The sequence below is a fragment of the Zootermopsis nevadensis genome, unplaced genomic scaffold, assembly GCF_977971745.1.
Source record: "Zootermopsis nevadensis isolate Lab colony 2312 unplaced genomic scaffold, Znev_1.0 Znev_ptg000061l, whole genome shotgun sequence".
NCBI lineage: Eukaryota > Metazoa > Arthropoda > Insecta > Blattodea > Termopsidae > Zootermopsis > Zootermopsis nevadensis.
In genome coordinates, this window is record NW_028259192.1 from 3,858,470 (window position 1) to 3,886,469 (window position 28,000).

Consider the following 28,000-nt stretch of genomic DNA (forward strand, 5'->3'; position numbering starts at 1 on the left):
TCGGCTAGTCCCGATTGAATAGTCCCCATTAAACTACGGTTGGAATTATTTGATTTCGGTCGGTCAATATCAACGTAACTTTGTCCTCTAGAAACAGAGTTCTTCAGGACCATTAACAAGATTAATTGCCACCGTTCAATCAGATATTAAAGAGTGCTACCTACAGTGAATCTCAGTGTAAGAATGTCTTCTCGGTGACGTGTGAGAATAGAAACAAGTGAAACACCAATCCAACTTAACATGCAAGAATATGTGCGGTTCATCACATTTGAGACATACGGCTTCAGTGAAAGTACATTTGCATGCCATGTCTGCTCACTAAAGACGTTTCTACGAGTGAGTAACACGTAAATCATATACAGATATCGCTTATCTGCAGAAGCTGGACCTATGTAATTCGAGAACCTTTATTCTTTATCACGATGAATGGGGTCACTGTAGTAATTACATGTAGTGTAATATAAAATTAAATAAATATTTTAATAAATTCTTCTTCGTGTGACGACATATATACTTCCACAATGAAATATTCAATAACATCCTATTTAAGTGATAAGTGATTGGTGTAATTGCAATTACTGAAAGAATGTGTCCAATATAACATCCTTGTAAAAAGTTTAAATTAGGTATAAAAGTGAAGCTCAGAGTATAATATTTTTTTAAAGTGACGGAATCGAATTTTTGGGTGTTTAATAATTTACAACTGACCATAACGAGCTCAAGGTGCCCTCACATGCGCACGTCATATGACTGCACTGCGCAACAACGTCTGCGCAGGTGCCCCACTAACCTAACTTAACCTAACCTAACCTAACCCAAACCAACCAAGACAGGGTAAACTCCATCAGTGCAAAATGCCTTCCTGCGCATGAATTTTCGAAAAAGCGAATGGATGCTCAGAAATTATTGAAATTTTGTATGGACGTCATGCCACAGGTAAGATAATGATATTCATACTCTATTATGCCTTATCGCTATTTATAAATTCATACGAAGGCATTAAAGTCGAGAGGTGGAGGATGCGCAAAGTCGGCCACGACCACTTACCAATAACGATATTACGTGCTCAAATATTCAACATATAACACAAATAGTGCTTATATGCTTGTAATACATCATAACACGTCTAAACCTACATAATGTCTCCACAAGAATTGTTTCTTGCAAAATTTATGCAGTGCTGATGTTGACGCAAATACGTAGCAAATTCATGCGTAACGATGACCCAATCTAACTCACTATAAATAAGTGTCATATAACGAAAGAATCGGAATAAAAATATGTGAATGATAGTATGTCATTTATTAATATAAGTCGCCTCAGTTAAACAAATGAATATAAATCAATGGTACATTATTTGCAATGCTTAGTGGGCGCCGAATTTGGGGCGCACGTCATACTTGAGGTAACATAGAGATGTCCTATGTCAAATGTCAACAAAATATATCGAAAATATTGCCTCACATTTACTCGAGGACACGACGTACAAACACAAAGACGCAGTCTACCGGAAAAATGCGGAACCAAAGATAAGACGTGCCATCTGTGAAGACCTCAATGGAAAGAAATCAATACTTTCGAATGGCATCGAGGACCAATCAGAAGTCAGTCAGTACTGAATCTGTCTTGGAACAGTCGGCTAGTCCCGATTGAATAGTCCCCATTAAACTACGGTTGGAATTATTTGATTTCGGTCGGTCAATATCAACGTAACTTTGTCCTCTAGAAACAGAGTTCTTCAGGACCATTAACAAGATTAATTGCCACCGTTCAATCAGATATTAAAGAGTGCTACCTACAGTGAATCTCAGTGTAAGAATGTCTTCTCGGTGACGTGTGAGAATAGAAACAAGTGAAACACCAATCCAACATAACATGCAAGAATATGTGCGGTTCGTCACATTTGAGACATACGTCTTCAGTGAACGTACATTTGCATGCCATGTCTGCTCACTAAAGACGTTTGTACGAGTTAGTAACACGTAAATCATATACAGATATCGCTTATCTGCAGAAGCTGGACCTATGTAATTTGAGAACCTTTATTCTTTATCACGATGAATGGGGTCACTGTAGTAATTACATGTAGTGTAATATAAAATTAAATAAATATTTTAATAAATTCTTCTTCGTGTGACGACATATATACTTCCACTATGAAATATTCAATAACATCCTATTTAAGTGATAAGTGATTGGTGTAATTGCAATTACTGAAAGAATGTGTCCAATATAACATCCTTGTAAAAAGTTTAAATTAGGTATAAAAGTGAAGCTCAGAGTATAACATTCTTTTTAAAGTGACGGAATCGAATTTTTGGGTGTTTAATAATTTACAACTGACCATAACGAGCTCAAGGTGCCCTCACATGCGCACGTCATATGACTGCACTGCGCAACAACGTCTGCGCAGGTGCCCCACTAACCTAACCTAACCTAACCTAACCTAACCTAACCTTACCTTACCTTACATTACATTTCATTACATTATATTATATTACTTTACATTACATTCAGCTACCACAGACCCATCTTAAACGTAACTAATTCAAGTTAAATAAGCAATGTGTTAATCAAACTTATCTCAAATGTAAAGCATGTATGAAGAAAATATTTAGAATAAAGCTAATATATAAACTTCCTTTCCATATAGACGTATTTACGTCAAATTCTCCGGAACCGTGTTTCCACTGACAACTTTTTAGACTTGTAACCTATATTTAAATTGGGGAGACCTAGACGTAGATGGGAGGATAACCTCAGGCGGGATCTATGGGAGATAGGAATCGAAGTAGACTGGATTTTGTTGGCCCAGGACAGGGTCCGGTGGAGGGCTTTGGTTAATTCGGTGATGAATCTTCGGGTTCGGTAAGCCATCTAATTAGTTAGTTTAACCTATATTTAAATATACGTCTAATGGTTATTGCTGAAATCAGTTGATTTGTGTTCTTAAGGTACCGGAACCAAAGTTACAAAGCATTATTCCCACACCACGTGGCTCATGCGTCATTGAATCTCCCTATGCGTGAGGCCGTTGCCGGCTCACAAGGTAGCGAAAGTGTTCTTAAGGTTTTATATCGGAGTCGGTACATTTTTACCGACTCCGATTCCATAACACTGACTACAACTCTGGATTAGCCTCAAATTACAAAATGCCCACAACAAACTTCCCGGAAATCTGCCCAACCAATTACGTTCTGGTGGACATGAACGCCATCAAGACCGATGAAGTTATCACGTTTATGCAGAGGATTGTGCGTAATGGCAATTCCATCGTCCCACCTCACGACTTTCAGCATCCGTCACGTTGGTACATTAATTTTAAGAAACTAAAAAGTAAACTGTGAACTAGGCTTCAATGGAAAAATCTCGGTACCAGATTTAACGCATATGTCCAACCATTCTCGACAATAAATTAATACCATGGGTCCCCGACAGGGAGAGAGAATTTTTTCTGTAGCCTCTGCGTCCAAACCGGCTCTGGGACCCAACCAGCCTCCTACCCAATGGGTACCGGGTTCCTTTCCCGGGGTTAAACCCTGTCAGGGCGTGACGCTGACCACTCACCCCCCCTCCATGTAGTGCCGAGGTAAAGAATGAGTAGGAGGTAATCCCCCAAAAACGCCATGTTGAGTAATGGGACAGCTTTACTCTTTACTTCTTTTATCTTACATGTCACCGGCCATGTGACTGCGCGTTATGGGAAGTTTGAGGAATCGAATGCATCAATCTTGATGGACTACATCAGATGTGAGTTATTCTTAAGTAGTAACTCCGTTATTAATTTCCTCAATAATTGTCTTTCAATTTACATTGCTTTGAATCAATTTTAATAAACTGTGGTCGATTAGTACATCTTTAGTAATAATGAATGGACACTGCTCCGCTATGTATTTTCCACTGATAGTGCAGTGACCAATGCAATCCACATAAATCTGAATTTGATGATTATTTTACAAAAATAGAAATGTAATTCGCTGATGGCCCGATGAAAAGGAACAACGGTGTAAGGAAGTGACACGAAATGAGAATTTGTTGTGTGAAAATGACGGTACTTTGATGAAAAAAATCGACGCTGAACATTCTGATCTACTGAAAAAAGCATCGTTGAAAATAAACACAGAAATGTCGACGAAAATTCATATAATGTTAACAAAAATGTACGAACCGCACAAATTAAGATGTGCCGCTCTCGGTCTGCTGACCATTAATTCAGAAACCTATCATCAACGGATAAACGGATGAGGCGTATTCAACATGTCATACACACAAGTTGCAACTGATCATTCCTGCTGATCAGTTTGTCATTCCTGTTCTTAACCGGCAGAGGCATTGAAGACATATCTCTTCTCAGCTAAAATACTAAAATCTTCCACCAGATAGCAGCACAATGCAAGTATGTCCGAATTAATGAGGTTCATGCACTGTAGCCTTGTAATGGTTTCCTATGCCTGACAGATGGCGATTGGGTATTACATATCGGTCAGCTGTGAGGCTAATTATGGTTAATCGGCTCCAGTTAATACGAAGAGAATGTTCACGTAAGTTGCAGCTCATTTCATAAAACTTCCGCCTAAGTCACAAGTGAAAGATAAGCGAAAATAAGGGTCCATTGTACAAGCACTGACCTCTATTATTGATAAGAAGGTAATTGGAACTAAGTGAAAATCAGTTACCTAACAGTTAACACGTCTTACAGGAATTTACACACATACTTTATCAATCCTGTAGTGTAAACTCACAACAACAACAAAAACCTGATATGGTAGATTAGACTAGCAAACACACTTTACACATGTATTATGTTGAATTAGTCTGGAAGTACAAAACAATAAAACCTTTGTAGCGTTGTTTTATTATTGACAACGTATTTAATTTTCATTTCATTTGTAGGGTAAATCAAATTTAATTGTCAAGAACTCCTATGAACTGGTTGCCATCAGAACATTTTCATAAAATCTGAGCCAATTTTCATTCTCTCATCACATTTACTTTCAGAATTTTGACGTAAATACGTCTATATGGAAGAGTCAGTGTCATTCCGCAAAAAAGGGTAACGAAAAAGTGTAAGAAAAATGTGTAATTTTGTTACCTAGGAAATATCAACAATTTGTAAACATGGACTGACAACAATGTTCAGCTTGCATGCATTGTTATGTTACCTAGGAAACGTCATCTGTTTACTCGGCATTGTTGTGTTTCCTTATTGCTGTCAACAATCCGCTTTCGTTATTGCTGAAAGAACTGAGCTGTGAATCGCTTGTAGAAGAAGTGCGTCGTAGAGTAGATAATTTTAACATTGATTTAAAGAAGGAGGAAAATGAAAGCTTTGTCACATTTATGGAGGAAACGTTTGGCTTAATGTTGATGTCAAATCCTCAGTGTAGTACTACTAGATCAAAATCTTGTACAGATATGGTGTTTGCACGATATGTTGATACTCTAAAATGTACAAATTTTATAACATATTTCAGCTACCACAGACCCATCTCTAGCGTAACTCAAGGTAGGCAGTACTGTCTTACTCAAACTTTAATCAGTTGTAAAGCCTGTATAAAGAAAATATTTAGAATAAAGCCACTATATAAACTTCTTACTGTATAGACGTATTTACGTCAAATTCTCCGGAACCATGGTTCCACTGTAACTTTTTAAAATGTATCCACACATGTTTAGTCACAACCTGATTGTTGTATTCAGTTGGTGTTGCTTTATGTTGTACAAAAGTGTTAATCAGATGCCTCTCACATTTACAAGAGGACTATAAATATGCATTTCGTATAGAGGTTATTAATGGATATGGTAATGCTGCTACAGTGGAATACTGCTAACAGTTTAAAAATTGTAGAGTTCCACACTGAAATGTGTTTTATAATGTACAATGAATTTTTGTGAGATTATTTCCATCCTACAAGTAAATGCAGAATGACAGAAGGCAACATACTTGGCTCTGTTCAGTGAACCCCGCACACAGCAATGGCAAATGTTCTGGTTTGGCCAGTAGTGCCTGCCAGACTACTAAAATCACTGTCATCATTTTCATCATCATCAAAGTACATTTTTTTTTTTTTGGGGGGGGGGGGGTAAATTATATTGCATTTCTACATGGGTAAAGCTCAGCTTCGTCATGATAGTGTCACCAATAAAAGAAATTTGTACTTGGTCCCACATCATTCTACATAGTGCAGTGTATATTTAAAGCAGGCATTGGTAAACATATGGCATGGAATAGTGAGGAAATAATCTTTTGTTATCTGCATTTCACTGAGGGACAAAGGTGCTTTTTTGACACATTTTTTTGGAAGTTGAATTAACCTTAATTTATAAAATGTTCTCTTCTACGAAGATTAATGTAGCTTTACTCACAAGATGGAGTACCTCCACATTTTGGCTCAGAGGAAACCTAGTACCTTTCAGAATAAAAAGTTTGTTGGATGTTTTCCATCGTCTAATAAAATAATAAAATTGAAGGACATTTCAGAGATGATAGTCTGTCTCCGTCTTTAGGAATACCTACTCTGTTGGGCCCAATCGATAGAGCTAATCCCTATCTATGGACAAGGTAAAAAGTGAAAGTCCCGGACTATAAGATGATCACAACAACATACATCCATGGGATGTAAAATGAAAAAACATTCTCCAAAAAATTATAAAACAAATATAAAATTTAGACGCCTATGATGGAAGTTATGTACAATCAAAGTCCAGCAAACCAAGAAGCCAAAAACTGACAATGAGAGCAACTGAATAAAATAGGAAATTGTTGAAGTTTAATGAGCGAACTTCCCAAAGGCTCAAGTAAAAACAATGATGTAAAAAAAAAAAAATTGATTTGTGTTTAGTGCTACACTACACTAGTGCTTAAATTGACAACAATGCTTTGTGATTGATTTAAATCTATAAACTTCAGTCTGTCTGGAAATGGCAATTGTATCAGTAAACTGTGGAGTAAAATTCATTCTAAACAAGGTCTCTTTCCACCAGTTGTTATGTGTTCTTTGCACAAAGTGCACAGGGAGAACATATTGTGGGCTGGCTGTATATGTCTGTCCACCTGTCCAGTCGATTCAAGTCGAGACATTGGATGGATCTAGATAAAATTTGATGTGGACATTGTGCAATTCTGCACATCCTGAAAATCATACTTTTAAATAATCCTACAAATGATAGATGAGGAAAGTCAGGAGGTAGACACTGAGATGCTGTGATCTGGTGGCCAAAGTGGGAACTGTCAAACAAGGCAGATGTAATACCTCTAGATGCATACTGCAAAGAACACATGAGAATACTATGTGTATTCTGGTGTGAAATATAATTTCTGAGCCTGTTAACAACTGATTATATCAACCGAGCCTGAATATGACTATCTCCTGAGATGTTGTGCCATATATTTTGGTAGAAACTGACTGACACTTCAGTGGTCATTTCTACCTCGATCATGAGCAAGTTTCGATATAGGAGCGGGTTGGACAAGGCAGAAGCATAGCCAGACCAATGTATTTGGGGGGGATTGGAGTGAGGACAACACCCAATTCATAATGAACATTTAAGAAGGAAGTAAGATTATAAATGTTTAACTTAGTGAATCATCACTTGTCTGGTCAACAGTGGATTTTCTGTATCTGAATGCATATTTTAGTGATATATGATTTGAAGCTTTTGCAGCAGCATAACTCAATAAAATCTTCCCGGGTGATCAGCCACGTCAGATTGTTCTTTAGAAGAAACCGACAATTCCCCAGAACATTGGTTTCTTCTTTCAACCAGTTGACGCAGCTGATCTCCCAAGATTTTATTAGGAATATTTGAATGATTTGCTATACAGTGTGTGGTTCATCAGTTTGCATATTCCTGACAGTATTTCGTATTGAAATGTAAATGCCTCTCTCATTATTAACTCCACATAATTACACTCTCTAGTTTCGATTGCTTCTGATTTATTCCATGTAGAACTGCACAGCTGAATGTATTGAGTAAATAGCTAATAGAAGTTCACAGTCATGTTCTCTGCACTAAAACGTCTTACTGGGAAGGCAGAAGGTGGCAATAATGTCCCCAGGCCTGGTCATCTATCAATGTCACATAGTCTACAGAGAAAGTTTGCCAAAGGAGTGCACTACAATAGTAAGTATTCCAAAATAATCAAGGTGCTGACACAAATCTGGAATAAGTTGCAATGATCTAATGTGTTTCTTGCTATTATTAATTGTAAATTGCATTTAGAAAGTTGCAGAAATCACATTTTTTGTTGTGTCTGTCAGCCTGCACAAATAATACCCAAATTACTTAACCAATTTCATTGAAACAAGGCATGGTAGGACTATATTAATCTATTTAATGCGTTTTGATTTTCATTTCCTTCAGATTATTTTATAGGCTAGTCTACTAGAAGGGCTAACTGAAATTTTACATGTGCTCTGAGTCCATCAATATTTTTTTTTTTTTTTTTTGCATTTATATGACTACTGGCATATGTAAGTTTGTTTCACATCAATTAATTTTAAGGGTCATTTTACTGAAAAGCCTAATTTAACTTTAACATATATCCTTTAAATCAATTAATGTTCCAATGTACTGATCGTTATTTATATTTAATGACTTCTAACTAATATTCATGCACATCACTGTATAGCAATAGTATTTTTATTTTGTATATCTGACAGATGTAGTCTGTTGATTAATACATTTTATTAATACTGGATGAATTTATACTCAATTTAAGTATTTCTTAAACATTTCCAGTGAAGTTAATAATCAAAGGTGACCGAAATGTTGGCAAAACCTGCTTATTTCATAGGCTACAAGGACAGAAATTTATTGAAGAATACATCCCAACAGAAGAGATTCAGGTAAACAATTAGACTATGATGTTACTTTACCCATTAACTTTTTTCTTTGCAGTTTTCATAAACCGTTAATTATTTCTAAAGTTTTCAAGAATCCTAGCTTGACCTTTGATCAGTCTGACACTCCTGCGTTATTGGATTATACCTTATGGAAGTTTTCTTGAAGTGGGTACATGTGGAATGAAGTACATATCTATGATTATAGTGGAATTCTGAAAATCTGACAAATACTAAATTACTTTAAATACGCCTGGAAAGTTCCTTTTCAAACACCACTTTTACACCTGCTCTGTCATTTATAAAACATATTAATCATGAAGCAAAGCACACAATTAAAAGAAGTTAAAAATAAAATGAAACACTGTAATAATGAGACAGCCTTCTACAAATATAAACTAGACATATACTGCTGTACAATATTAAGACATACTCAATTGTCACTTTGCACTGTGTTGAAGGTAGAAGTGAGAAAATTTCTGGTTCAGGTTGCTGTTTAACTCATTCTTTGATTTAATCTCTCCTGTTTCAAATACTATAATATTGCATTCAAATTTGAAATCTCTTAACCTGGTAAATCATTATTTAATGGGGGGTATTTAATAATGGATTAACGAATTTATTGCAGGTGGCCAGTATCCAGTGGAGTTATAAAGCTACTGATGACATAGTGAAAGTAGAAGTGTGGGATGTTGTTGATCGAGGTAAAAAGAAGCGATTTGATGGACTAAAACTTGACAACAGCCAACTTGAGGTGCCTGAAGAGCCTGCTTTAGATGCAGAATTTCTTGATGTGTACAAGGGCACTAATGGTGTCATACTTATGATGGACATTACAAAGAGTTGGTGAGCAAGACAGAATTTAAATGAATTAAAGTGATTTTTGTGAAGCATGTGAAAGAACAATTACCTGAACTCAGGTTTAATAAAATGAAAGTCAGTAAATTATTCAAGGAAATGAATGGAATTGGTAATATTCAGTTTTACTAGCTGCACATTTAACTTCAGAATGAAATCTGTAAAACCTTATTCATGCCATGATTTTTTTTTTTTGCACTTCATTATGTTAGTAACCAAAGTGTAGAAGAATAATTCCATAGACTTCATATAATGTAAACTTATATTGGAATAATTTAATTCACTTTATTTTTCATAGGACATTTGATTACGTGCAGCGTGAGTTACCTAAAGTACCGTCTCACATTCCCGTATTAGTACTTGCTAACCACTGTGACATGGCCCATCACAGGACAGTGACTTCTGATCATGTGACATATTTCATTGAGAGCCAAGAGAGGTAACATCTAATGCCACATAAGAAATGCTTCATTACTAAAAATAATATACTAAACAAACATAACAGTCCAAAATATGTGAATATAAGAAAGTGTTTTTCAGAATATTGCCCCTATCAGTTTTCAGTTATTTTCTATAATTTAAAGTAGAAATGATATTGACAGAACCACTATCACTAAGATGAAACAAAGGAATTAATAGTATGGATAAAAATTATGATGTAAAAGTATTTTTGAATAAAAATTTTCTTGGATATTATCCATCATCTAGTAAATAAAATATAAACGTAAAACGATGTTTCGGAGATGGGGCTCTATCTCCGTCTCCATCATATGTATTTATTCCCACATTTTGTGAGTCTCTGTTTTTATTTGGCTTCTTTCATGTTTAACGAATTGTGTCTACTATTTCTATTTTATTCTTTTACGTCCCACGGATGGATGATGTGGTGATCTTGTATTCCGGGACTTTCACTTTTTAGAACTTTTAGATTTGATATAAAAGAATTTGCCTTAAAGTATGATTTATAATTTTGGGTGTCATATAACATCAAAATGCAATTCCTTTTTCCAGAGCACCAAGGTCAGCTCAAGTCCGCTATGCGGAGTCATCAATGAGAAATGGATTTGGATTAAAACTGTTGCACAAATTTTTCAATTTGCCTTTTCTGCAGTTGCAGAAAGAGACTTTGTTAGGTCAGCTTGAGACAAATGAGCATGAGATTCAGCTCACAACACAAGAACTAGATCTGTATCAGGATAGTGAAGATGCTGACTATAATAAGTGAGTCTGAATGTGATAATAGGAATCTTAAACTTGACATGACCTGTTTTATTTATCCAGAAATAAAGAATAGTCCTATAGAATACTGTATAACCTAAACAGTTAGAATTACGGTATTCTGATTGTTTCTAAAAATTAGGTCAGAGATACAATACTGTTTTATCATAAAGGTAATTTCCTGTAACAAACATTGTAGTAGCAGAATCCAAAGGTTTAACTGTTGGATGGATGCCCTTATTCTTACCAACAGAGTTCTTGTCTGCAAGACCGTTTATGGCAAAAGGGAATTTATTCTGGTATAATCTGGTGGTACGTAATGCATCACATTTGCTAATATGAAACAAGTAAGACAATTTACTGACGAGCTATGATCAAAATTCCAAATTAGATTTTTCACCTGCCCTTTGTATTAAATAATTCATTGAATCAAGTTTTAGAAACTCCTTACTTAGGAAAACATGAATATGTGGAATCCTAAATAAAGAAAACATTCTATTAAAATATGTCGCTGAGAAACCTTTTGAAATGAATTTCATGTGGAACAGAGTACTCACCAAGTGAAGGTGTGACTGATTTGGTTCCTTTCTAGGTTCATTGATAATCTGATGAATAAGCGTCGTCAGGCAGCAGACATGACTTCCAGTGCCATTTCATCAATGGCACCAGCCAACACGAGCACTTCAGCACAAGCTTCTGCTCCTACATTCCAAAGCAACCACCAACTTTCAACACAGTCCTCGCAGACAGGAAATAAAAATGATTCATCATATGACCGAAGAAGTTTGTCAATTCCTGGTCCTATTGGTGCAGGAAACGCAATTCCTGGGACTCACCCTACTTTAGCACTGAAAATTGTTAGTGTTCCAGTTACTTCAGAACAAAATAAACTTCCACAGCCTAGTGGTAATGTTGGCAGCAGCACTGCTGTTAGTAATTCACAGTCTCAGAGTCATGTACCACAACAGCAAATGACACTTTCCCAGTCAGTAGAATCTCTGTCATCCAGTGCAAGGCCAGATGGATCTTCAATGTTCAGCTCAAAAAGCTCAGGTTTCATGTCCAAGATCTTCGGTAAATCTAAGGACAGCCAAGAAGAATTGCAGCGTGAGTTGGGTATTGACATACAGCTTAATTTTTATATTTTTCATTAAAAATAAATAATGGCATAAATTATTAGAAAAATAAATATATAACATATTAATAAAAAACTGCTTTGAAGAAAGTTGTGTCATAATTTTCAATTTCTGTTGGACATTCATTTTAGTAACTCGTAAATCATGAATGGGCCACCATTCCAGTGGAGACATTACAAATGGTATTTCAGACCAGATTTGCCCTTTTAAGGCACACCAAGTACTGCAGTATTCACCGCAGTGTCATGTTAAATTTAAATTGCCTGCGCACAGTCACCTAGATGAAATGAAATGTCTGGTTTGTGTTTCTGTGCATCTTTTTGTTAAAGTGATGAGATACAACAATGCAACAAATATCTTTGTTGTATAAAGTCATGAAGTTGTTATGTATGTCCACTGTACTGGATGTAAAGAGGAATTTGAACTATAATAATTTTGAAAAATTTACTAAATATAAATGTGATGCGCAAGAAGAACTGTGTCTTAGCTCACTTAGACACTTTAAACTAAGAATACAGTACAATGAATTTCCATTCTGGTTACAGTTTATAACCTCTTGCTGACAAGAACAGTTTGTTTTTGTTATGGGTTAGTTTTAAATTATGTGCATAAACAACCAATATGAGTGTTGTAACTTAAAATACTAGGTCTGGAACAAGGAGTGAAGACCATGAAAATATCTCAGCGTAGGTATGGCCAGTCTCTGTGCTCAGTTTTTGAGCCCTGGATTTCAAATAACATGACATGAACATGAAATTGTTGCACCTTGGCACTAATGGAGGTGAGTGGTCAGCTTCATAATTCAACCACTTTTACCGCCACAGAAGGGCTGCCAGAAACATTTGATCAGGGGCCTAGGAGCTGATCTAAGCATAATGGCAAGGAGAAAAGTATTTGTTTCCTGCCAGGAATCAAACACTGGTGTTGACTTAACTGATGGCTAGTCCAGCTTCGTTCATTAGCCATAAAAATGCTTGTGGCAAAGGATCATATTTTGCGTAGGTATTCTGTTCTATTTAAATGTTTGTCCTGTGTTCATTAGCACAAATGAGGAGACAAAGCCTTGCATCCATTGCTACTTCTGAACCCATAACAAGCGTGGAAGAATTTGTACCTGATGAAGGAATGCTAGACAGGTCATTCTTGGAAGATACGAGCGTTCAGGAACGAGGCACTCCACAGAAAATTGAAGCAGAATCAGATAGGTAATTATTTACTGCTAGAATAGAAGCGAGTGAGAACCCTCCTTAGTACAAAATACATTTTTCTGAGTAAGTGTAGGCAGTAAAAGTGAAGAGATCAACATCGTTACTTAATTATGCTGTCAGTATTTTGAAATGTTTGTGTAACTTGTAACAAAACTTCACGGTTTCACTTGTATGCAAATACCGTAAATCAGAATCTGAACCTCAAAACTCCAACTTTTAGACTTAAATTGGCCAGACAGTAAGCCATTTTACTTGAATGCTAAAATTAATTTTTACTCCAAGTCCTCTGCACTCATATCTTGTCTGTTTTATAATATTAGTTTGTAATTGGATGGCAATTAATAGGTTACGAGATTTAATGTTAAAATCAAGGACGTTTATATTGTGGCCATTGTTGTTGTTATATATTTAACATATCAAACGAATCCTATATAATAATTGAATATTGCATTTACAGTGATGCTGAAACTGGCAATCCATTAGTTGCTGGTTTCCAGGATGATCTTGACCCAGAAGATACTTTGCCAAACACCATCACCCATTATGTCAACAGTGATCATACTGTAGACATACTGAAAAAAAGAGAATCTCTATCCAGCTTAGAAAATGAGGTCATAAGCGAGAATACAAAGACTGATGAAAAGGAAGAACTTCACTTGAATGGTGAAGTAGGGGATATTACTGCAGATGCATTAGATACTTGGTTAAGTACCGACAGCAAGTGGCGACAGAGTCCAGAAGGTGGTGAAGACAGTACCCATAGCAGCAATATTGTGAGAAAAGTTGAAGAGGCAGAGGAAGAGGATGAGGACAACAGTGCTAGTCTAGCATCATCCAGTGTGCATTTGGAACTGTTGGAACCAAAGCAACTGCAGCAGAGCTCTGGCAGTTCAAGTCCTATTGTTCCCAGGGAAAAGAAGAGCAGGCATAAAAAGAAGGTACACGTCAACCTCTGTAGTAAACAGAAATTGGTCTGAGGCTTTACAAATAATAACAGTACTATAAAAATGTTCAGCACGGTAGTTTGTGACTTGACCAAAAATGTTATAATTTGTAACAACACAAAGAAAGATAACTTAAGGTAAATATATTAAACCACATAAATCTTGTATTAAAAATTTTGCCAAGTGCCAGTAATTTGACATGCACATCAGTCTATCAGACCTTTACATTATTGATGCTAGTGTAGATTAAAAATGAAAATACATATCTTTTATATCAAATAAGCACAACTATCTAAGTGAGAAGTAGTTTTATTATTGAGGAGAATATTATGAAAATAAATAAAATGCTTGTATTAATGAACAATGTTCATAAGGGTTTTGTAACTTTCTCCACATGAGTTTTATTATAGAATGAAGAGAAAAGTATGAAGAAATACAAGAAAAAAAGTAGCAAGGAGAAGGATTCCAGTAAGTCTCAGAATGATGAGAAAAAGAAAAAGAAGAAACCAAGTCGTAAAATTTGTGAAGATGAACAAGAACATGATGAATTAGAAGAATTTCTTAATGGGCCAGGATTAACACCCGTTGATACAGCTTATGAAGCCATCTAGCATATGGTTGTGATTATCAGTGAATTAAGAAAAAGGTAGGTATGTGAATTTGTTATACCAAAGATTTTGAGAGTAAATGATGCCCATGTGCACCATGTGGAGACTTTGAGAAAAGATTACTCTTTACCACAGAAATTCTGTTACATATATATCAGCAGCGGAATTGTCTTAGAATACATATATTTCATAATGGCCAAAAAAATATCTTCGTTATGTTACTGGTGATAGAGCATGCTTAGTTACAGGCATGTTAACTTCAACCCTGTTGAAAAGATCAACTTAATGAACTTCAGGAAGTTCCATAAATGAACACCTTGCATTGACTACATTCAGGTAATAACAGTATAATATTTTGCAGGTCCACAAGGTTTGTTGAAGGCCAAGAAGTGTAGAAGAGGCTTTCAGCTAGGAACAGAACTACCAGCTAGGAACAGAACTACTGAGAATCTTACTCTGCTGTTTCAACATGCTTGTAACAGAAGTTCTTGTACATACGCCTGGTACTTTGTTTTCTAATTATTTGTAAACATATAGTATATAATTTTATAAGTGCTCTAATATCTTTGTTGATATGTAACTTCCTAATGCTGTTTTCAGTCTAAATTTTAAATAATGTACAGTGCAGTTTAACTACATATATAATACAATACTTGTTCCTTTCAGATGAAATTAATTGTTAATAACCAGTATCGATAAAGCATTTTGTAACGCAGTGTTTTAAAGTATTCTAAATATTTTTATGCATTCAATTGTCAATTAATGACCACTATGTTTCAGTGCCTCTTTCATGAATATTGTTAATGTGTTTTGCTCATCTGATTGGTGAATACATTGACAAATGAGTAAGTTAAGCCAAGCAACTTATTATCTAAAAGCCCTTGGCTCTTACATTCCTACTTCTCACATCCTTCAAGAAAATCCACTTATCAAAACTTTCACTAAGGTTGGCAGAAAAGGGCTCTGAATGTCTGGTCTACAATCACTTGTTAAACTTACATTTTAATTATCTCAAAACTAATTTCCAGTTGTTACAACATAAAATTTACTTATAACGGGACCCGGTCAATTGTCACCCTATGTTTTGGCTCTGGTATGCAATATAATGGTGAGCCCTTCTTTGACATCTTGGCCAAAATATTAGGTATACATAGTCCATTGTTTCTTTATGATACACAGTTTTATTTTCCACTTTCTTTACTGTTACTTTGTAAGTCCAGTAAACGAAACCTTCCTTCATTTCACTGTTGTAGCTCAGTTGGTAGCGTGAATGCCTATGGTGCAGGAAACTTGTGTTCAGTTCCTAAGTAAGCTTTTCTTTTCTTAAATGTCTTTCAATTTCTCTCTTTTCTGTATTCTTTTATTTTCATTCTTGCATAATTTTTTCCACAAGATACCCCACTTTGAGTTCTCAGAGCAAAGAACTGTCCTTCAGGTCCCTCTTGTTCCTATGGTTCAAAACCATATGGTTGGTTAAAATCATAAATTTAATTCCATTTCATACCATGCTTGTATAAGGTATGGTGCATATAGCACTGATTCCATGTGGGTTCACTTCAAGCTAGAATGTATTCTATACTGTTACAATTGTAATTACTGTAAATTGTTCTGGTTACTGCACTTGAAAACCATCGAAGAATAATACTTTATATAATTGTTCAATGTTGATCATCCTTTCTTTTGGTTTCATATTTAATTCACACTCATCCACATAGTACATGTAACATACTGTCCACTGTGGCCTTTTCTTCTTCTTCTTATGTTCATTGCTTCATGACGGGCAATTCATTGCACACACTATTCAAGGACTGTCTTTGAACTGTGCATCACTCAGACTCAAAACTGAACTGTCAGTCCACACGGATGACTTAGTCACTTGGTACTGTTCATTCACTGCTTTACCATCACTTAAAGCTGCTGCAACTACCTTAGATAAACCCAATAACTGTGTCTCAAACTTCACACCAGCTTTGGAATTATTCATTTATGCTCAGGTAGCATGGCCAAATTTCCTAGATCACACATAGCCAACTGGCTGCTTGGAGCTCACTATGAGGGGCAACTGCCACAGTGGTCTAGCATTTAGAACGCTGGGCTTGTAATACTGGGGTCCCGGGTTCGATTCCCGGCGGTGCTCAGATTTACAACTTGTGTTCGGCAACTCCGTGGTCTAGGTATCACGGGAGTTTTCCCCCGGGGCATCCCAACAATTACTCCACTTTCATCATCGTCTCACAAAAAGGGGGTCACAAGAGCGTTAAATGTCACGGTCCCGATCGAACCCATGTACTGATGGGTCGTGAATCCTGCTAACCACCAATGCACACCATGCTGAATGGTGTGTACTGGACACAAAAAAACTATGAGGGGTTGTGGGGAGGGCAACAACTCTCTCAGATAATCACGAAACAGTCAAGGTCTTGTAACTATACACCAATTAAATAAAGGCAAGCAAGCAGTGGAGAAAGTGTGACACATTTGTGTAAACATGTTCAAAATGTATGAACTCCCAAATTTTTAAACTCAGGTTTCAACTATCACTTTTAACTCTAAACTTGTTGATAATTTTTATTTGTAACCACAGCCATACCATTCTGGAGTCTACCCAACCTTGTTTTCCCAGCCATAAAGTAGCCTAAGCACAAAATTGACCGTACATTATCTCTATCCTCTATGTAGCGCTTAAGTTAGTGTATGGAGCTTTATCTCCACTTCTCTGGCTGACTTCATTGCATGGTACGTAAGGGAAGTTTATGGTTTTAATTGAATCAAATTTGTTTTGTTTATGAGATCAACATGATGCTTGGGTAGGTAGCTTATATACTTTGACTAAGTACCAAGGCACTAATTTTTAAGAAGTGGTCTCTCAGAAAGTATCAAGTGAAAACATATTCATGAACAAAAAGAATGCTGTGAACTCCTTCAGTTTCAAATGTGTTTATGCAAATATTCATAAATATATAATAAGCTTCAGTCTCCAAACACATGAAAAATATTTAGGTACTGAATGTATTCAGGATATGCAGAAAATAAAAATCTTAAATTTGGAACAAACTTGATTAATAATCTTTTATATTAGTCATGAAAGCATCTGGTGGTTATACTTCAGGATTCCTTGGTCTACATTATGAAGTATGTATTTGAATTCCACACATCCTTTTCCAAAACTTTTGATTTGAATATCAAAGTGCATATCATGTTCAAAGACTGCCTTTATTTATGGTGCCCTCAGTTTTTGCCAAACTTCATATGTCAACAGTTAGTATTTGAGTCTTGGTTTCTCTTGTATGTCACTTTTCACACGCTTAGTTCACTAACCAATCATTACGATAACATGTTTTTTTTTTCGTCCAATGTGGCCATCATCAGGTTAAAATTCTTGTTTTTATGTCATTGCACTGGGGATCATATTACCTAATACTGATGTCAAGAAATAATAACATGTTAAAATGCAAAAAAAAGATGTTTAGTTTTTGATTCTCCCCCAGTGTGTTCTTTTATTTGAGTTGAATATGTTATGGTAGGTCATTGTAGAAACTATGATGATACACCATAACACAGTTAAAAAAATTACAAATTTTTAAAATGTTTTACATTTTTAACCTTTTAACTAATTTAAAATGTTTTAACATTTATCATTATTTCTTGATATCAGGAAGAGATAATATGATCCCCAATGCAATGACATAAAAGCTGTGAACTGAACCTGATGATGGTCAGACTGGACCAAAACATGGCATTCTAGTGGATGGATAATGAACTGAGTGTGTGAAAAGTGATGTACAAGAAAAATCAATAATCAGTGTAACACACTGGGATGCTACACTACAGACTTGAGTTAATATTTGACTTGGCTATAGTAGTAAGTGAACAAAGGCATAGAATGTAAGCCATATAAATATTGTTAAAAATATATTTATACAATGTTTCAAACAAGGAATATGCATGTTTTTACAATACTTGAAACTTGTAACTCCAAGAAAGGATTCACATTGAGAGTCGGCATGGACTGAACCACAATACATATTTGTTTGAATTAAGGTATCTGTAGTTGACATCTGAATTTTTCAGCATGTAATGTAATGATAATGGAAGGCTAATGACATAATCATAACTAATGCTCTACATGGAGCACAGTGCTTCTTGATAAGCTTGTCAATGATGATCAAACTGCTACAGATCTATCAATACATTGACAATATGTTTAAAACAGAGTTGTAGCTGTGAAGTCAGTTAAAGTTTTACACTGTGTTACTTGATGCAGCTTATCCCTTGTATTAATATTACACATGCGTATTAAGTTAAATAAAATCTTGTCAGTGGAATTTTAATGGTTGAATAGTGCAATAACATGTAGGGAATAGTTAATGGTACTTACATTTTATTGTACTGTAACACGACTGTCTTCTGCAATGTTGCACCATGTAGCCTCGAAGAACACAGGTGCTTACTGCCTCCGTCATCCGGGTAAATTTAAAATGTGTATATAAAGAACAAATTAAACGTGAACTGTTACCGCCAATACGGTTTATAGTAGTGTGACTACCACTGAAGATAGATGGCAGCACTATATATATATATATATATATATATATATATATATGTCATACCTAAGGTGCCAACTTTTAAACATTCACTTATCAACCCTTATGTTGGTATTAATGAACGTATGTCGCATATTCTGTGAACTATGCTCGGGCCGGTTCGGCTGCTACAACGTTGTTGTGTAAGTGTTCATGGCGAATATTAATTCTGTGTAACTAAGCACACGAAAAACGAAAGCATTGCAGCTTTCTCTGGAGTGGAAGGGCTGGAATGGCGATTTGCTTAAGGACTGTTTCTAGTAAACTTAAACCAACAAGTAAATTTGTTCCCTCTCGTAAACATGTGGGTTTGGCGCACCTTCAAAGACAACTTACACAGCACATATCAAAGTCACAATTTTTGGAAGAAGTAAGTAATAATAAATTACAAGTTTTCAACTTTAGTTATATATATTTCATGACTTTCGATAATGTTGAATGTTGATGAGATAAATATGTTAATTTTAATGGACGTACATAACCTAGATTTTCTGTATTTTTAGTTTTTGGAATCTCGATGCATGGCCAGTGCACCAATGACCTCAGTGAAGAATCTGCCTCAAGCAAGACGACCACAGTGGTGTTCTCACTCCGTCTCTTCAAACGGTTTTGAAGAATTAAATAGGATTTGTGAGGCCAAAGCAGAATCTGTGATTTGCAGGCAATCAATTGAAAGAAAAGGAACTGATAAGGCAGTGGTACTTCGTCCGGTCGTAATTTCAATTGAGAGAGACATTTCTGCACAACCAGATTCAGCATTACATTCTTTTAATCCCTTAGAAGTGGGTGTTAGGCCATTTGAAATGACACAAGATGATATAATTCTTTGGAATGAAGGAGGTAGTACAGAGATCATGGATATAGAGGAGGAAAATGTTTTCTGTGTAAAATATGCATCGGGAATTCATTTTAAGGATGAACGATTGATAATGCTGTCAGATTTTGAGAAGCAAATGATAATATTAGCAAATGCAAACAACAGAAAGACCCCAGACTATCAGATGGGTTCAGATAAGAAGCCATCACAAGAACAGCTTGATAAAGTTTATAATGTTCTAAGATTAACAGTAAGTAAAAGAATCCACAGAGTTATGTTAGCTTTAAGTGACAGGAGCATGTTTAACAGTATTATTATTCCTGCAATTATCTGGAGGGTGTTAGGAAAACCATGTTTCTGTTTGTGGCCTCAACTTGCCAAGTATACTATACCCCACATCTGTATTTATAGACTTATTAAATTAATATAAATTATAAGAAAGTGTGGCCGGGGCGTGATGCTGACCACTTACCCTTATCTAGTGCCAAGGTCAAGAATGAGTAGGAGCTATACCTTCTCTGCTCCAAAGTGCCTACATGGCATATAGTGTGACAGCTTTATGTTTATAAGACTGCAAACATACAGGTGTAGAAAGTAATAATTTAAATTGCATTTCATAAAGCACAAATGTAATTTCTTCTAGCTCCCAAATCTGTTCATACAACCACTGGACTACACTATATACCATCAAGACATTGTATTTGAAAACAATATACGGGGCACAAGAACTGTGTAAGTATATTGTGATATGTAAATTTCTGATTCTTAACTTAATAACATGGCAGGTGAATGGGATAGATGTTTGAGGTCATAATGTTTATGGGTGAATCCTTACAAAGATATTTGAATTTAGTTACACCAACTATAACATGGCTCTTGTGGGAAATAGTAACTCACCTTCATTCACTCACCTCACATTTCACTCTCAGTCATGATGGAAAGCAACTTAAGTGATGGTTCGGTATTCAAATATTATTATCAATATGACATTTTATGCTAAAATAGTATGTTGGCAAAGCTAATTCCTTTAAATAAGAACATAATGTGATAATTACTTGACCGCATTTAATGATACATAGTTTCTGCTATGCATTATACAGAGAGGACCTGAGGTAAAGAGAAGTGAAAGCACACTGTTGACTGGAAAAGTGATCAGTTGACAGTTTACTTTCTAGCACACTTTGCCTCATCAGATATCCTCATGTATAGTTTTGTAACTGACATCAAGACCAATACTTGCAGTTCCTGAACTTACAACAGTCCTAGTAAGAGTAAATTATGTAATTGGAGGGACTCAGTCAATGAAGTACATATGATTTTTTAATGTTCAAATAACTTTGGTTTTAGAAATTTGCATAATTTTTTAATTAAAAGTTGTCATCTATTATTCAAACTGATGTGTGTGTGTGTGTGTCTGAAAAGCAAAAAAAATTGTGTCTGTTATTTTGGACAGGTGTGAAACGTTGCCATTTATTTTAAGGAAAGAACAAAAATGACAGTTATTGGAAGAAAGTATGTAGGTCTACTTAGAAAAACATATGGGTTATAGAAGTCAATTGATGTTGTCAGGAAAGTAAAACCTTCAAGGCTAGATGAGACATACGGAATTTTAGTGAGGAAACCTCTGGTAAATGGCTACTTGGAAGATGGCTAGAGATGGAAAGTGGGTCTTGGGGAAATAGGTTGTGAGGAGGGGATGTGGATAGTACAGACTCTGGATTGTGTTGTGCTGTGTTGAAACTTGGTTTCTACTACCAGAGAATTGTTTGGTTTGTTAAATGATTTTCATTTTTAAATTGATTTAGTAATGTAAATATTGCTAATATTTTTGTGTGTTTAAAGGTAGAATAAACTGTCACTTGAATAACTTCATGCAGGCAGGAGTGGAGTGGTGTAGTGTTCAGCTATTTCTTTTGTTGAATATTCTTGTACTTTTTGCAGTGGCCTTTACCGTTATGTGAAACAGGTTGCACTGTTACGAACTGTTGGTCATCTGAAATTTGCATATGTGAAATTTGAGATTTTGAAAATAACCATGCATCCAGAAGATTGCACTGTGAAAATTCGCTGGCGAATAAGGGGCATCTCAAGTTTAAAGGTATCCATATATTTATATCATTTATGTACACATAGATACAGGTATATATAATAACAATAAATTTGCCACCAACACTCCTTGGTCAGATCTGTTGTAATGTCACAAAAGTATGAAGCATACATCTATAGTATGCAATTTGCCTTTCTTAAACCCTCAAGGTCCTAGCTACAGGATTTTGTAAACCGCATGACAAGTAAAAATACACCTGAAAATAAAAATGTTCAATGTACTGCTTACACCACTTTAAATGCGAATCTTGGCCATGGTGACAAAGTGTGGCACTATAATGGGGTTTGAATATTTTTCTACATATCTGAATTCAGTTCAAAATAATTATTTGATTTTATGAAAAAATAATTTCGTTATGAAATCTAACTTAACCAATTTCGTATTGCAGTTAAGTTGTGCATGACATACTTTCACTGCTGAAGTTTGTACAAAGTTTGATAAGTAGCAAAATTGAATTTGTATCTCAGTTAATTCTCATACTGCACAGGTACACTGTGATGATGAACACATTCTGACATGTTACTGAATGTCCATATACTGTGAAGTCATCACCAGTGTCTAAATTTGTACTGTTTATGTTGCTTACTATTTAATGATGTACAGAACAGTACATGTGACTTCAGTTTTTTTACAAGAAGATTGAAAAGACAGATCAAAACTTATCAGCTGACGTATGCAGCATTTGGAGATGAAAAGCTGAGCTGGGTACAATTTGTAAGTTTTTGTGTCATTTTAAAGAGGACAAATGCCTGTCAAAAGTAATGATCATCCTGGACAACCAGCAGAAATGATGACCTGGTAGTTGAAGATACTGGGAACGACCCATTCTTCAAGTGCCTGAGCACTGCGGGTCCCAACTTTTTCGTTGGCTTGATCTATAGACATTTGGTAGGACTCCTTGGACGAAGGATCGGCCCGTCGCAAGGCCTCTACCTTTACACAGGACAGCCCAACACAGAAGAATGCGGACAGACATCCATGGCTTGAGTGGGATTCGAACCCAGGGTCCCAGCGACCAATCAACACGAAGGCCCACGCCTCAGACCGCGCGGCCACTGCGGACCCCGGTAGTTGAAGAGCATGATTTAATGCAAAATGACATAAGATTGATTGTTTTTGAAATGACTGGAGAGGTAGGAATTTTTTATGGCTTGTGTCTTAAAAAAAATATCATGACATGGTGAAATATGGGTCTAGTGCTATATCCATGAAACTAAACAGCAGTCATCACAACAGTTACCCTTCCTCTCAGCAACTGAGGAATCATGCAGCGAAACCAAAGTGAAGCCGGTTGTTTTCTCTGATTATGATGGTGGTGTCAACTATAAGTACACTCTACAAGGTCAGACAGTTAACTGATGTTTCTATTTACACATGTTAAAGAATATTCGAGGCCAGAATGGATCAACAAGTACCCTAACTCCTTGACTGCTAGATGATGATGATAATAAAATACATTTCTGTGATGCAGTAAATGACTGTAAAAGTGGACATGCATCAATTGGCTAAAAGCGGTGTTTCACAAATAATAAGAGTTCCATACTCACCAGTTATCACTCAGTGTAAGTTGCTGCTGTTTCTAAACTAAACCTTATAAAAGAAAGAAATAAAAGATTGAAAGGCAAAATATTTGACGATGTGAAAACAAAGGAACAGGATAACTACTGAGTTCAAAAAATTGAGTTTCAGAGGTGCTACTAGCATAGGCAAGAAGAGTAGAACAAGTAAGTGTGTCTGTCTGAAGGAGCCTGGTTTGAAGGGATTTATCACCCCATCCTTGTAAGTATGGTACCTTAGTTTTCACAGATTCAGTCACAATACTTTCTGGTCAGGCCTCATAAATGTGTGGACCTGACATGGCACGAAATAAAAAAAATCATATTTTGAAGCTTAAAATTTCTTATTTTTCTTGACATCTCAGAAATAGTAGATTTGCTGACAAAAATTGCCATTGCATTTAAGAAATGCTTGTCTTGTTTATATATATTCTCTTAAATTTCAGGTCATATTTATGTTTTGGAAGTACAAATTTTGGAAACCCAAGGAAATGCTTGATAACCAAGAACTGTGAGTCTTATTTTTCTGTTATAGAGATAGGATAAACTATAATTTCAGCTTATCAATTGTTTTGTTAATATAATATTTATTTCCAGGTGGTATGATGGCTTTTCTACGTTCTACATTGGAGGAGATGGATTAGTATACAGGCATATTGCAGATAAGGTATTTGGAATGTGATATGGAAAAGTTTTCTTCAAATCTTACCATTAGTGATTGTAACAATAATTTTAGCAAAAGATGTGAAGGTCTTGTACTGTACAAAGGAGGCACTCAAAAGTTCAGTAAAGAGTGATAAATGATTACATGGCTTTTCTTTCAAAATTGGTTATCAGAAAATATGGTATTACTTTAATTCAAGATATTTATCACAGTTATTTAAAACTCTTTCTGATAATTATTTTATAAAACTTTTGAAACTCTCACACCCTAACAGAAGAACACAGATTAAAAATGCTTAAGAACAGACTTTCAAGGATAGTATTTAGACCTAAGAAAGAGAATGTTATACAATGGTTGTGTTTTTCTGCAAATGTTATTGGGGCAATCAGATCAAGGAGGATGAGCTGGGCAGCATATATAGCATGCATGAGGAGGTGAGAAATACATACAAAATTTTTGTGAAAGAATTTGAATAGATGAGATTTAAAAAATGGTGTGGACTAGATTAAATAAAAACCCCATGAAGCAGAGTCCTTCATGAAAAGTTAATAGTTGCTGAGACTCAAGAAATTTCCGACCTGTTACAAAACCCCAAAGTTCTTTACCTTGTTCATGATATATATATGTATAAAACAACTCTAGGATTTGGGTATTCAGACCAGTGAGTCCAAAGATGGCTGTCTTCTGGATTGTAGCACCACGTAGTCTGGTAGAAGTTTACCAATATTTCAGAGATCCTTGCTGCCTCCATCATCAGGGTAATGATGATGGATGCAGCAGGGACCTCTGAAACACTGGTAAACTTCTGCCAGACTACGTGGTGCTACAACCCATAAGACAGCCATCTTCAGACTCTTTGTCTGGATTAATTTTAATTTAATAGTGGCCTTTGTTACAAACATTTGTTGATCAATTTAATTTTGGCCCATTTTGATAGTTCAGTCTGTCTCTTTACAAAACAGCCTCAGTATTCTTTTGAACATATGTTCTTAAATTGTAACTATACTGAAATACCATAAAGTATATATTTTATGCCCTATAAATTTTGTTCATTAAACTTACTCTTCCTGAGAAAATTTGCTATATTTGTACTACATTCATACCTCATGTATATTTTCTTAATAATTCCTTTTAAGGTATTTCCTGTTTAGTTGAAATTAATATGTAATTTGCAGTTCAGATTACATACTTCTTTATTACTGGAACTGGCCCAAAAATTGGAAGACATAGTTAGTCACAGAATATTAATACTATTACAAATGATGTCTGTATTTTTACCTGTAATTGCAGATGATGCCAGATAGTGACACAGCAACCAACGTGAAGAGTACTGACTTAGCAGCAAAACTGGCTCTCTGCTTGGGCCTCTTGTCACGACCAAACACACCTGATTTTTCACCATTATTTTCAGCATTTAGCAAACTGGAGAAGACTTCCCAGTGTCTATCTGACATGATGCTACCTTTAGAGAAAATAGAGTGAAATTTGCATTATCAGTGAATACCATTAGGAGTGTGCATGCTACTTATCATCTTTTACAACTGTGAATACATGTAGTTTTGTTCACATATCTTACACAGGTTTAATATGCTTAATTAATAGTGGATCGCTTCTGTTGCTAATTTAAAACTAAGGTGTACACGATTTTTTTTAATCCATCTGTATAACACATTATAATTTGATTCGTATTGTTGAAAGATTGTAGTTGTATTAAATGTTGTTTTTTGGGAAATGTTCCTTCTATCATACAATATGTAGGGGCCCCCCCCCCCCACATATTAAGAAACAGTTTGTTGCAATCTTTCTCATAAATTGGAACTAAGTTCTTAACACAAATTGGTTAAACTGATGAATATAGCATGTTTGAAAATGCAATATATTTGTTTTGAAACTTAAATTATGAACGTTATTAGTAAAATTATGTGCAACTTTTCCAATATATTGAAAAACAAGAGGTAATAGTAATTTAGAATAAGTTCTATATGTTATTAACGTGTTGTACTTTAAAATGAATATGCAAACCATAAAATAATATTTTTGAAATAAACACTTGAATTAAAGTGAATAAAAAACATATTTGGGTTTAATAGAACTTTAGAATACTATGTACACAATATATGTGATGCTGCAATAGAAGATGCATACACTTTGATAAGACAAATGTAAACCTATAATCATAAAGAGTTACTACCAAATAAAGCTAGCACACTCTTAATCTGAAGTGGTTCCTTTCTAGCAGAGTTTAGTTTCAGGCGACTGAAAATATGATACAAATGTATGGTCCTTTGCAGTAACCTAATAAATGGCAATGGTTAGCCCAGTATTTCATACTTCACTGATGCAACAATTGATTATTTCTGCATGTCATTATTGTACGAGTATACTTGATTAAGTTGTATGTTTCATAGTAATACCATTACAGCCTATTGAAACTGCCCTTGGATTATGCCATCAAAGATATCCAGGGAGTAATGTGAAAATCACAAACTTCTGTTGCATTTTTAACTGACCATGTTTATATATCCTGCTATAAAACTAAAATTGTTTTCACAGCAGTGAGTCGGAAGATGGCTGTCATCTGGGTTGTTGTACCACGTAATCTGGTAGAAGTTTACTGACGTTTTAGAGGTCCTTCCTGCCTCCATCATCAGGGTGATCGCCCTGATGATGGAGGCAGCAAGGACCTCTGAAACGTCAGTAAACCTTTACCAGACTACATGGCACAAGCCAGAAGACACCCTTCGTCAGATTTTTGCAATGTTACATTTTAATACACTTCCTATTATCATGAGATGTGTATGTCATACTGGATCACATTTGTATTATTTATTTAAATTATTCTGATGGAATCGTAGTAATTGCAGTACCGCTGTTAGTTGTTATCATGTTGTAAAGAGCGTTTATTATTTCAACAGTGAATGTAAAAAGGATATGACTTTTTAAGTTGATTATCATTGTTGAAATGTTAATCTGTTTCTTAAATTATATAATTGTAAATATAGAAAATAAAGTGCTGTTGTGATGCATTGTATATAACCTTATTTGATTTTATTTGTACAACTCCCATCCCTTGTTTTTTAAGTTGATATGATTTCATTTCCTAATGCATACAGTGAAAAACACTTCATATTCTAAAAATGATGATCTTTATATTATTTTCTTGCTTTTAAGTTCTTTAACTGCAGACTAAATATTACAAGCCTACAATGCCTATAGTAATTCTACTTTCATGTAACTTGTCACCAGATTTATCAAAAACAGCTCGCTGTACAAAAATAGACACATTATATCAAACATATACTTGGTATATCATTAACATCTGTTACTTCTGAAATGCTTTTCTATTTGCTGTACATTAGTTATATGGGGTCTCATGAAATGTCTGGAAGATTTTGGGTGGTTATTCGTTGGCTTTTCAGTTAAAATGTATCGTGTAAAAATCTTAACTGTTGTGCTCT

General features: G+C 35.3%; 2 protein-coding genes across 6 annotated transcripts; both read left to right on the forward strand.

Annotated features, from left to right (window-relative positions):
• Positions 1 to 4,393: 4,393 nt before the first annotated feature.
• Positions 4,394 to 15,669, forward strand: LOC110838370 (rab-like protein 6). 5 transcript variants are annotated; one of them, XM_022081501.2, is made up of 11 exons: positions 4,394 to 4,541; positions 7,951 to 8,124; positions 8,743 to 8,849; positions 9,472 to 9,689; positions 10,000 to 10,140; positions 10,713 to 10,922; positions 11,512 to 12,035; positions 13,098 to 13,260; positions 13,721 to 14,201; positions 14,618 to 14,853; positions 15,177 to 15,669. In XM_022081501.2, exons 2-10 carry the CDS (start codon positions 8,001 to 8,003, stop codon positions 14,816 to 14,818), a joined length of 2,169 nt encoding a protein of 722 aa, XP_021937193.1. In that variant the 5' UTR covers positions 4,394 to 4,541; positions 7,951 to 8,000; the 3' UTR covers positions 14,819 to 14,853; positions 15,177 to 15,669. The 5 variants fall into 5 exon arrangements, with proteins under 5 accessions (XP_021937193.1, XP_021937197.1, XP_021937194.1 ...); XM_022081505.2 differs by having other exon boundaries at positions 11,512 to 12,026; XM_022081502.2 differs by having other exon boundaries at positions 4,403 to 4,647.
• A 3,806-nt stretch (positions 15,670 to 19,475) lies between these two features.
• LOC110838372 (uncharacterized) lies at positions 19,476 to 27,583 on the forward strand. The gene is made up of 7 exons (XM_022081507.2): positions 19,476 to 19,768; positions 19,902 to 20,465; positions 20,859 to 20,947; positions 22,157 to 22,313; positions 24,325 to 24,389; positions 24,476 to 24,545; positions 25,833 to 27,583. Exons 1-7 carry the CDS (start codon positions 19,631 to 19,633, stop codon positions 26,022 to 26,024), a joined length of 1,275 nt encoding a protein of 424 aa, XP_021937199.1. The 5' UTR covers positions 19,476 to 19,630; the 3' UTR covers positions 26,025 to 27,583.
• The last annotated feature ends 417 nt before the right edge of the window (positions 27,584 to 28,000 follow it).